This window comes from Cricetulus griseus, chromosome X (genome assembly GCF_003668045.3).
Source record: "Cricetulus griseus strain 17A/GY chromosome X, alternate assembly CriGri-PICRH-1.0, whole genome shotgun sequence".
NCBI lineage: Eukaryota > Metazoa > Chordata > Mammalia > Rodentia > Cricetidae > Cricetulus > Cricetulus griseus.
Window position 1 is genome coordinate 92,740,233 of NC_048604.1, and position 12,765 is coordinate 92,752,997.

A 12,765-nucleotide genomic window follows, 5' to 3' on the forward strand; every position below is an offset into this window, starting at 1 on the left:
AGTATATTCTATTTTCATCTATGCAAGCCTCAAGTTAAACCAATTTTGAGCAAATGAAAGTACAAAATTTACCTACTGTCCTCTTGGTGTCAGTAGCAGCTCTTAAATTTCTCCAGGGGTTGCAGTGACAGCTGCTTATAAACAGTTACAAGGGTCTTATCTTTTAGAAAGGCTGAAGTCCTTGACTAAGGTAGATCTATAAATACGAAGGCAGTTACAGAAAGCATTGGAAGCACGGGCATCTATATGAAAAATGCATTTATCCTACAAGGCTATTTCAGCTCTTTTACCATCATAAAGAAATGACCTGATTCTGAATGCCAGTATCTGTACTTGTCTCTACTGTCTTCTGATGGCATTTTAAGTTCGCTTGTTTTCCAGGACTTGAAATGGAGATTGGCACACCTGTGCAGCAGTGGTCTGCTGTGGAAAGCTAGAAAGATCAACCGTAGAACAGCAGACCAAGAGAAGGTGAATGTTCTAGAAAGGCAAGTTCTGGAGTGCTGGAAAGATGGCTTAGCCCATAAAGCAGTGCCTGCCCTTCCAGAGGACCCAGATTCAAATCCCAGCACCCACATGGTGGCTAAGAACCATCTGTAACTCCAGTTCCAGAGGATCTTACCACCTCTTCTGGCCACCAAGGCACTAAATGCATATAGTGTACATACAAGAAGACAAAACATCCATATACACCTTTTCTTAAGGCAAGGCCTCTCCATTCCCCAGATTGTGATCAGCGCCATCGCTCAGGGTTTGATGCTTTCATGAAGATAGAAGATGCTCCAGAAATTGAAGCTACATCCTTATCACTCACTTATTTGACCTGGGACTGACTGGACAAGTTTGATGAGTTCTTTTTATTTGGGATTTTTCCCACTTACAAGACAAGAAGAAATCACATGGCTTTTTCTTCTGAACCCAAAATCCAGGAATCACTGTAACCTGTGCTGCTAAATTGATTGCATCAGTGATTCCCAAACAAATGTGCAGAGAAATGAGTGGGAGGATCTTGGTAAGCTGCAGACTGTGATTGTACAGGTCTAACAAGTGCCCAGATCATCCAAATGTTATTGGTCATTGAACCACAGATTTATGTAGTATATTATGGATATGCATTAATATAATCCTCTCCATAATTTCAGGCGATCCTTCCTATTGTTATCCCTATGTAAAAATAAGAAATGGAGGCACAGGTAGTAATCTGCCCAAGATCACAAAGGTTAGGAATTGGTAGAGCCTAGCCCTCCTAAAGACTATACTTCATAGATCTGGCTTTAAAGTTTAAATATGACGAAGAAGCACAGGGGCCATTTCATTTTATTGTTATCTAAGACACAACACCATGTGGCATTTTGTTTAAAAGAACACATGAAGGTTTTACTTATTATTCAGGATTGTAATTTTTAAACCCTTGGGAATTTCTATGCTCATATTCTCTATACCCATTCCATTCTAAGGTTGTCTAAACCATGTGCTCAGACAACTGTTGAAACTTCTTACCATTCCAACACCCACAACACTTAAAAAACGCACTGTATGCCCAGGGTGTGTGTCGTCACTATGAAGAAGGGAGTGTAGGGTGTGAGTTACAATTTGAGTAGTAGAAAACGTGTCTATCTAAATTCTTTCTACTTAAGCATGGTACTTTAATGCATGGTCTGTGAGTCAGCACCGTCGGCAGGACAGAGAAACTGGTTGGAAATAACAGAATCTTAGCTTTCCTTCCAGACCTGCTGAATCAGAAGCTAAATATTAACCGAAACCTCGGGTGCTCGTGTGCAGTTTCGAGTTTGACACCGGTGATTTAAATTATGATTTGATTTCGATTTCTCCCAGTACCAGCAGCGTGTATCGGGTTGTAACCTTAGCACAAAGAAGGAAAACAATGCCTTTTCCTAAGCGGATGTTTTAAGTTTCTTTCCTCCTTCGAGCCCTGCCTCCCAAGCCCACACTACAGGCTCCTCCCGGGAAGGAGCCAAAAGCTGCAGGGACCCGGCGCCCGCAATGCAGCAGCGGCGCAGGCCGTCACACCCCTCCCGCAGCCTGGCCTGCTTTATTTGTTCGGCCGGACGGATGCACCACGCGGAAGGGCGCACACACCGGCAGAGCGGGTCCCAACCCCCCGCAGGGAACTTGGCAAGGAGGGAGGAAAGGCCTCGGACAACACAGGACCATGCGCACCAGCCCTGGACTCTGGCCGGTTAAGGCCTTAGGCCCGAGGCCCTCACCTTCAACACCAAGTCGGCCAGGTAGACGGCAGTCCAACCACCCACCACCACCACCACCAGCGACACAGGAATCATAGTAGCAGCGGATGGACGGCGGGCCCCAGCGTCCTCCTTCTGCGATCCACAACCAGCCGACCTCCTGGCGCCTTACAGCCCCGGCATCCGCGCAGGAACCAAGTTGCTACCGGTTCCTTTGCCTCGGTGGCAGCGTTTCCCTCCGGAGCCTTCCGGTGAGGACGCTCAGCCGGTTTTGTGCGTGCCGGAAAAAGCGCGGTTTTCTTTTCCTGGTACGCTCCGGCTGGGCGGTTTTAGAAGCACCTTGCTTTCGGCTGCCAGAGTTCTAGTGATTGCTTAGGCTTGACCCGCCCAGCCGTCGGCTGTCCCTCCTCACTGATTCTCATCTCCAGTTTGTTGTGCTTTTTAACTTAAAGGGTGTTAGCAGAAATGATACACATCCACTTTCAGATTAACCGCTTCTGTAACCGGTTTATTTACACTGACATCGTAATGGAAATCTCAGTTGGCCGTTTTGGTGTTTTGATAAGTGTAAATATCTGTCTGTGTACCTTAATCCAAATATGTAACATTTCTATCCCTGGAATTTCCTTCTAGTTTAACCTTCCTAGTCATCTCCGTCCCCCGTCCGGCTCTTGTTTATTAATATCTAATTTTGCATAAATAGAATCACACCGTTTAAACGGGGATTATTTTGCGCGATATTTAAAACGATATGTCTATAGTACTGTTTTTGTTTTTAAGACAGGGTCTTACTATGAAGGCCTTGCCTGACATTCACTGTGTATACCAGTCTGGCCTTGAACTCTAAGAGATCCACCTTCAACAAAACAACTGGCTGCTGATTAATTTTTTAAAACTTTTCATCAAAAACTTGAGATCGGTGCTACTATTACATATTGGATGGCGCTCTAGGGCTGGCGAAATGGCTCATCAGGTAAAGGCACTTGCTGCCAAGCCTCACTATGTGAGTTCAATCCCAGGGAACTTGATAGGAGCGAACCAGCCCTTTCAGATTGTCCTTCGATCTACTCACACATAAAATAAGTAAATAAATAAACCAGGTGAAATTTTTAAAAATTGGAGCATTGAACGTCTGCCCAATGAAGTAGAGTGCAGTTCTCACCTTTGGTTGCCCATTAACTTCACCTAGGGCCTTTAAAATTCCTGATACTTATTGTACAGCCAGGACCAATTAAGTCAGAGGCTCTGTGAAACAGCCTCAAGTCTGTATGGTTTTTGTGGGTTTTTTTTTTTCTTTTTTTGATTTTTTGAGACAGGGTTTCTCTGTGTAGCTTTGGAGCCTATCCTGACCAGGCTGGCCTCAAACTCACAGAGATCCACCTGCCTCTACCTCCCGAGTGCTGGGATTAAAGGCATGTGCCACCAATGCCCGGCTAAGTCTGTATGTTTTAAAACTCAGTCATGTCACTGTGTAGCCCAAGTATAGATCCACCAAACTAGATCATTTCCTGAGGTAAGGATGTGGGGCTTTAAGAATGCCAGCGATACACTGTAACTAACCTTGAGCTACAACCCTTAGCCACACTGTATTCTCTCTTTTTAAAAAACAAAGTGTCTATCCCTGACTTACCTCAAATCCCTACACAACAGAAGTAACTTCTGGTCCTCTTATTGCCACTTCCTGAGTGCTAGATACTGCTGGATGCTGGGATCAGTAGAAATGAAACTAAGTCGCAAGGCTTAGTCACAGGCAAGGCTTTATGGGGACTTGAGATCCAGAGCAGAAGGGAGCTAACACTAAGCAGAAGCTATCAGGCTGCTTAGATGAACAAAGGGAGCAGCATGTGTTTTACTGATTCTTTTTTGGAGAGAGTGGGGGTGGTTTGGCAATTGTGTATTAATTGTGGGCATCTTTTCTTTTTTTTTCAAGTGATAAGTCTACCTTTTACCTTCTTTTTTAAAGATTTATTTATTATTTATACAGTGTTCCCACAAGAAGGCACCAGATCTCATTACAGATGGTTGTGAGCCACCATGTGGTTGCTGGGAATTGAACTCAGGACCTTTGGAAGAGCAGGCAGTTCTCTTAACCACTGAGCCATCTCTCCAGTCCCGAGGGCATCTTTTCAATAGATGTTCTTTTTCTTTCCAGCAAACATCTTGGTCTTGTACCTGATGGGCTAAATTTATCCAGGGAACTCTTGAGTTTCTCCTGTTGCTGGCATCGTTGCTTTTCTAAAGGACTTTTAGAACTTGAGCCTGGAGCTGTTGAGTTCCTTTTCTTACTGTCATCACATGGCATAAATGCCCTGGCCTCATGGTTTGCTTTCTACATTATAAGGCTGAGGGATATTGTACTTGGGCTGCTACAAAGGTGTAAGGGTTAGGGAGAAAAAAAAATGTTTGACCAACTGGTAATAAGCCACATTAGTCTTGAACTCAAAATATCAACATCTCCATATAGAGAACTGACTGAGTAGAGTCAGACTCGAGGGTTAATAGAGCAAAGCCAGGTGTGGTGGCTCATGCCTATAGTCACAGCACATGGAAGGCTGAGGCAGAGGGATTGGCATATCTAAAAAGGCTAAGCTGAGCTACAGAGAAACCATGTCTGAAAAAAAATATGACAACAAAGGGGATAGATTCAATGTGAAGACAGATGTCAAGCCATTTTGGTCATCCATTAGATAGCCATAGGCTCTAGAAAAAGAGGGTTTTGTTGTTTGTGGAGTTTTTTTTTTCCAAAAATGGCCTTCAAGTTTCTGTAAAGTCACCTAGACAATTGTTCTAGGATACATACCATAAGTGTTGTCTACAGTGAAGCTAGTTGGAAATTAATCCCTGATTACTTAAGACCTGGTGAACTTAAAGGCCTTATTTAGGTATATTCCCGATAGCAATTTCTCCTTGCTTTTATTATTTATATGCCCTGATTTTTTACTTGGTTCACTCATATGGAAATAGTAATCTAAACATTCTGGCCTTGTGGCATAATGTGGTATTGTGTGTTATGTCAAAGCTGTTGAATGAGCGAGCATGCTATCACTGGAGTCAGAAAAAAAAATAAAAGGTGCACCTTATGTTTAGTGACAGGCTCACTTGACAAGCCTCTCTGGCTTCAAAACTGACTGTTTTACCTATTTGTATACATTGTTTTTGTGTTATAAAGGACTTGAATTTTCTTTTAGTGTAAGTAAGTTTTAAATGTTGACATTCAAGTACCATGTGAATTCATAATTTCCCCAGTGTTGTGTTAACCTTTGAGAATTTCTGAAGTATAAATGCTAGCTAGCCACTTACAAAAGCCATTACTTGAAAGGTTATTTAAATTTATTTTATACTTTAACTTCTTTGTTTTGTTTTGTTGTTGTTTGGTTTTTCATGACAGGGTTTTTCTACATAGCAGCCCTGGCTTTGTAGACCAGGCTAGCCTCACACTCAGAGATCCACCTGTCTCTGCCTCCTGAGTGTTGGGATTAAAGGTGTGTGCCACCACCACCACCCAGCTATACTTTAGATTTTTATTTTTAATTTATAACAGTAAATCTTAAATGGTTTTGGATTTTTAATCTTTTCATCCCTCTAACAAAAAATGACAGACATTGGCTGAAACAAAAAGCTAAAATATATTTACTGCTCAAAATTTCACAAACTAAATAAACAAGACTGAAAATTTTATTTACATACCACTTTTAACCGTTTTTTTTTTTTATAAATGTGTTAGAAATTGTAGTTCTGAATTTCCAAATCTGTTGCTACACTTTTACATTTGATTTGACCTTTGTTTGCTTTTACATAATGGCTCTGTCATTTTTAACCTTATTCCTTCCTGGGAGGAGACTATGAACTCAACAATGGAAATGGCTTCTCTTTTGTTAGCCTGGAGCTTTATCTGGCCCGCTTGCTGGGACAAGTACCGGCTACTGCGTGGCTCTCTGATAACCCGAGATGTGAAGGAAATGAGTTGATTGTGATTTTCTGTTCCCAGCCTAAAAATTTAGTTATTCATCTGAGTTGATTTTCCTACCGGGAACCCAGCAGTCAAAACAAAGCCCTGAATTGAATCCTGCTGGTTGCTGGGATTTAGCCATAGTGGAAGCCAGTTGGTGGCAGCAGAAGAGGAAAGCTAGGAGACAGAATGGCAGTGAGGAAAGCCGGGATTAAAAAAGATCAAGGTATTTTTTCAACAGAATAATCTTGTGACTTAATTTGCAAAACATTTTGAATTTCTGTCAAGGAGCTATTTTAAATAAAGGACACATAACTGAGCTTTTTTATTTATAGAATTTTCAATTCTTACATTATTTTAGAGGAATATCAAATATGTATTTTGACTGAGTGCAAACAGCTGCATATTAAAAATTCTGCAGAAACAGAATGTCACTATTTTCTAAATTCTGAGAAACGTATACATGAAATATAAATTTTTAAAAATTGTATAATTTTAAATTAAAGCATTGGTATTCAGTCATTGAGTAATATATTTTCAAAGCATGCTGTAGTGTGAATATATTATTTTTCAATTAGAATATTAGTATTCAAAAGTTGAGTTTGCTATTATATGCATGAATATTCATTTCTCATCAATTTGAGCTAATCATTTGCTTCTGGGGTTATTATTTTTTTACATTTCTGATACTACATTTTACCAACCAGGATTAATTAGTATGTGCTATTGAGACAAGCTCTCAAATTCAGTGGAATTATTTACTTTTTAAAGATTTATTTTTATTGTTTTTAATTGTGTGTTTGCAGATGCTCTTGGAGGACAGAGGTATTGGATCCCCTGAAGTTGCAGTTGCAGGCTATGAGCCACCCAACATATGTGTTAAGAATCAAACTCACTCTAGAAGAATAGATTTGTTTGCACTACATATCTTCATGACATGTCAGGTTACACAGATGGAAACATAGCAATCGAATGGAGACTATAATTTTATCATGTCCAGAGTTCCAGACGAGGGTTAGGATTCATCAAGGTCGAAGAAAAGGTGATGGGGACTCCACCACTGGTTGTGCAATGCTGTTAGTCCTGATAGGCAGTGCTATTTCTACTAATGCTTTATTTGTACAGACTACTCAAGGACAGAGGGAGCCTAATCCTTTGTGTATCTAGAAGTTGAGAAGAAGCCAAGTAGGTTCTCATTTTCACTTAAGGGGGAAGGAGGAATAACAGATAGAAACTGCCTGACCCTGCCATCACCAGACATTTATTAGCGTTCATGCTGCTATAAAATTAAAATTGTTAAGTGTTCCTTCTGTTGAGAAGGAATTCACGAGGCTAAAGATTAACCTTCAGAAGCTGTACCACAAATGGAAGCTTTGATTACCAGGTGAAGAAAAGTCTTTTCTGAATCTTTTTTAGGAGTAATTTCTTTTTCCTTTTTCTTTCTTACCCCCCTTTTTCTTTTGCTTGCACTTAGCTTTACAGTCAGTTGGATAAAATTTGTCCTTCCACTTTGTTCTACAGATATGACAGTAGAACAGTATAATTGGCCTTCAAGAAGCCAGTGATCTTGGTCCTTCCATTTTCATTTGTTTTATTGTATATGCCACAGCATGAGCACCTTCTGGAGTAGAATGAATGCATCTTCAGCAGCTGTTATGTAAGAAATATGCACACTGTGAAAACATTATTTTTCTGAGGTTCCAGCAATCCAGTTGTATTATCTGTAGGTAGTTTTAATATATTGACATATTTTTCATCTAAAGTATATACTTTTGTTTCATTATGATGACTTTTAATATGTACTGGTTGTGATGCTATCTTGTTACACATTTGACAAAGGTACTTCTAAATTCTTTGAACATCATGTAATTTGTCTTAACTGAGGCTGGATGAATTGGCTTACTAATGTTCTGATATGAGGGAAGTATACAAAAATATGCTTATGATTCTTAGGTTGAAAGACCCCCAGAGGCTCAGGCCCCCAGGATCTCAGTCCAGGACTGCAGCCACCCCAATCACCAGGTGGAGTCGAAAACTTGATGCAAACAGCGCGAGGCTTTATTGTAGTTGTTTTATGAGCTAACTCCATGTTAGCTCGGGCCTTTCATCCATCCACCATGGCAGATGGCTAGGGAAGACGCCGCGAAGCCATGGCATAGAGATCTTATAGGGCAGCATAAGGGGAGTGTCTAGGGGTATGCACAGGCTCAGGATTAGTGTGCCTCCAGGCTTTCCCTGTGTTGATTGGTCAACTGGTTGTTATGGCCCATAGGACCTCCCAGGGCGATTGCTATGCTCTTCGAATCATTGCTGTGCACTTGCCTGCAAAGCACACCCAGAGCCATAAAGCATAGCACCACCAGCTAACTTCTGATTGGTTCCTTGCCACGAGACAGGCATCTGACCCCCTACTGATCAAGGCAAGGTCAGGCAAACACTTGTTAGACTGTTATGGCTGCTGAAATGGGGAGCTGGTCCCTTCATTGTCACTCTTAAACTTCATTGAGTTTGCTATGTTATTGATAGCAATAATATGACTTGCTTCTTTATGTATTTTCCACTCCACGTATCGGTCTTCAAATTGTGTTATGTTAATAGCTGTGTAAGACCTCAACAATATCCCAGCAACAAAGCACAAGTAGAGCTGAATTTATCAGCGATTCATCATTTGTCCAATTTCAGTGTGATTTGTAATTGTTGTAATTGTTTCACTGCATCTAATCTGTGATGTCCATATAAAGTAGCACATTTACTAATATTATAGCCTTTCTGTACTTTGCATAATGCAATTCAAAAATGTTTTTAATAATAAATTTTGTAAAGGAGCCTAAGTAGAATTCACAGCTTCAGCAAATGACAGAAATTCCTCAGCTATATTTACTGAATAGAGGCAAATGTCAATCCAGCTGTCACTGCTTTCTATGCAATAATCTTTGCCTCATTGTATTCATGCCTTTTGTAATCCATTACCTTGTTTTGAGCTGGATCTAGGGATAGGCTTTTATCAAATAAGACATGGAAAAAAATCATGTTTTCACATCTTTAATTAGGATATAAAAACATTGACTTCCATCTTGTTACTCTTTCTCTGTATTTTCTCATTTATTCTCAGCTGCTCTGTGAAAAGACTACGTGGCTTCTACCCAGCAACCAGTGAGAAGCTGAGGTCCATAGACCAACAGGTGGTGAGAAACTAAATCATGCCACAACCACTTAAGTGAGAATGGACACAGATCCTTCCCTAGTTGTGCCTGAGAAGACTGCTTTGCCCTCAAACCCTTTCATTCCTACTGGGATGGCCCAGTAGTTAAGAACACTTGTTCTTCCAGAGAACCTGAGTTTGGTTTCCAATACTGATGTGAGGTATGTTATAACTACCTGTAATTCCAGTACAAGGGAATCCAACACCTTCTTCTTCTTGCCTGTGTGATCACCCAAATATAATAATAATAATAATAATAATAATAATAATAATTCCCATAAAATTTCAGATTTATATCTGGAAAAGGAACAAGGTCATAGTAAAAGTCATACATGCTAGGCCTCAGGCATGGTTAATTGCTACTTTAACATTCTTTGTATATGTGTGTGAGTGTGTAAAGGTGTAGGTTTATACATGACCTGGGACATGTGTGGAGGTGCTGGTCTTTTCTCCACATCTTGTTTGAGATACCCTCATGTTATTTATCCCTGTTTATGCCAGACTAGCTAGCCTTCAAGCTTCTGCAAATGGGTCCACCATCTTCTGGAGCTTTCCTGTCCTGACTTCCCACCTTGCCATAGAAGCTCTGGAATTATAGCCAAGTGCTTTACCCACTGAGTTATCTCCTCACTCTCCATATTTAAAAATTCTTATTTGAAAATATTTCTTCATAAAAAGTATAGTTTCCGGTTATGGAGACGATGGTTTAGTTGGTAAAAGTGCCTGTCACAGAAGCACAAAGGCCTGAGTTTGGGTCTCTAGCACCCATGTAAAAGCCTGTTTGTCTAAACTCCTGTGTTGGGGGACCAGAGATAGATGGCTTTCTGGAATGAGCTCCAGATTCAGGGGTAGACCCTGTCACAAAAGCAAAACGAAACAAAATAAGGTGGAGCAGTGATTGAGGAGTTCGCATGAGTACACACATGCACACACTAATGGTACACATATGAACATGTGTACACATGTGTACCACACACACAAATTTAAGCAAGATTAGAAAAGGAACATCATCTCTAGGCTATATTCACAGTGAGTTTTGTTGCAATTCTTGACTCACATAGCAAAAGACTTCAACTAGACTTTCCATGTTCCCTTAATTTTCCTTGTCTTTCTGTTCTGCTTCAGAAGCTTAGTCGCTGTTCTATTGATATGAAGAGACACAATGACAAAGGCAACTCTCATGCAAGAAAGCATTTAATTGTAGGCCTGCTTACAGTTTCAGAGGTTTAATCCATGGGAAGCATGGCAGGGAGTATGGTAGCACAAAGCAAAAGCAGACATGGAACTAGAGAAGTAGCTGAGAGTTCTCTATCCTGATTTGGAGAGAGAGAGAGAGAGAGAGAGAGAGAGAGAGAAAGACACACACACACACACACACATACACACACACACACACCATATATACCCACACACATAGAGACACACAAAATGAATGAATACATATTCAAAGTTAATTTTCTGTTTCCTCTTCTATTTCTTTTATGGTGGACTTAGAAAGAGAATCTAGGATGATGAGATGGCTTAGTGGTAAAGGATCTTGCTCCCAAGCCCAAGGACCCAAGTTTAAGCCTCAGAACATACATGGAGATTGAGCCTCATGACACACATGGAGGTAGAAGAGAATCAGTCTACACAAGTTGTGGGATGTATTGTTATGAGGTAATTCCAAGTATTGTCAGCCAGTGGATGCACATGAACTTTCCCAACCATCCTTTGTCTTTTATGTACAAAAACCACATCCTGGTTGACTCACTTCAGTGAGCAAGAACAGGTAGGAAAAAATCAAAACCACAGAAGCCAAAAAAGCAAAATTAACACATTTAGGGACTTTCCTGGATCCTGGAACTATGGACTAGGTCTTTGATGGATTAGGTCTTTGTGCCAGTCTTGGCAGGTATTGGGGCCTAAGTGCTAGGTTCTAAGGTAAGAATGGTATGTCTAACCATAATGGTGTCAGTTGTGCTAAGGTTTGGGATCCTGTGGCATATATGTGTCCATCCCTGAAAGAAATAACATGTAATGAAAATTTTTCTTGGAAGTCTATGGGGCCTCTGGCAGTGGAACCAGTATTTATCCCTAGCGTACGAATGGACTTTGGGAGCCCATTCCCTATAGAGGGATCCTCTCTCAGCCTAGATACACGGGGGAGGGCCTAGGCCCTGCTCCAAATGATGTGACAGACTTTGATGATTCCCCCATGGAAGGCCTCACTCTCCCTGGGGAGTGGATGGGGGATGGTGTTGAGAAGAGGGTTGGTGGGGGGCATGGGAGGATGGGAGGGAGAAGGAACTGAGATTGATATGTAAAATAAGATTGTTTCTAATTTAAATAAAATTTATTAAATTTTTTAAGTTCACTCATTAAAATAGAGAAAACAGAGGAGGAAATCTGAGAGTTGATGGGAAAGAGGAAAGGATTTAGTGAAAAACTAAATCAACCCTGAGATTAAAAGATTGAATGTAGGAAGAGATGAAGGAAGGACTCTGTGGTAATTAGAGTGTTTTGAAGTTTGATCAATAATAGGTACTGTGTCCACTAAGAGGGATTTAGGTAGGAGAAAAAAAACCAACCTTAGGATACTTGCTGTTTATTGTGGTTTAAAAAATCTGGCCTTTAAATACTTTGTCAGATTCTATTTTTCTTTTATTTTGACATATTAGTTATGTAGAGTCTGGTGTACAACTTTAAAGGTTCATCTCCCTGAATTTTGACATATATTTAGAGCTGTTTCACCACCATAGAAAACATCCCAGGACCCCACATCTTCCCCCGTCCCCTTCTTAGTCAGCAGTTCCCATATCCCTAAGGACCAGTGTAATTTTATCCTGAAGCACACAGGCGCTAGGGTTGGATGATCTCAGTTTAAATTGCAACTCTACTATATCTCAGTTGTGCAATTTTACAAATTGCAACATTTCTTTAATGGTTAATCTCTGTTGTCAGTGTGACTGAATTCAGAATTATCTAGAAGAGGGAGTTCCCAGAGAGGTTTAACTGAGTAAGGAAGATCCACCCTGGGTGTGAGCAGCACTGTCCCAAAGGCTAAGCTCCTGTGCTGAATGAAAGGGAACATGGGCTGAGCACCCGCATTCATCTCTTTCCGCAACATTGTCCTCCCAGATGTGAGTCCCAGTCATACTCTCTTGCCACCAGGAACACTATCATGCCTTCCCTCTTAAACCATGAGCACCCCCCCCTAAATACTTGCCTTGTTTTCTGGTTACTAGTTTTTCACAGTAACAAGAAAAGTAACTAATACATTTTTCCATTTGTAAAATGCAGATAATGTTAAGTGTTTTATCTTAGTTAGGGTTTCTGTTGCTTTGTTGAAACACCATGACCAAGTTGGGGAGGAAAGGGTTTATTTGGCCTATACTTCCATATCATTGTTCATAAGTGAAGGATAT

At 40.7% G+C, this 12,765-nt stretch overlaps 1 protein-coding gene and 1 long non-coding RNA gene across 2 annotated transcripts in view; one reads left to right on the forward strand and one right to left on the reverse strand.

Annotated features, from left to right (window-relative positions):
- The window catches only part of Mbtps2 (membrane bound transcription factor peptidase, site 2), a 40,761-nt gene extending 38,359 nt beyond the window's left edge, over positions 1-2,402 (reverse strand). Inside the window, 1 exon segment of the mRNA NM_001244089.1 lies at positions 2,229-2,402. Coding sequence (NP_001231018.1) covers positions 2,229-2,303 — 75 coding nt within the window. The 5' untranslated portion in view covers positions 2,304-2,402.
- Positions 2,403-2,563: 161 nt separating this feature from the next.
- LOC107978162 lies at positions 2,564-8,186 on the forward strand. The gene is made up of 3 exons (XR_004771376.1): positions 2,564-3,180; positions 6,196-6,382; positions 6,963-8,186. It is a non-coding gene; the product is annotated as an uncharacterized LOC107978162 (long non-coding RNA).
- The last annotated feature ends 4,579 nt before the right edge of the window (positions 8,187-12,765 follow it).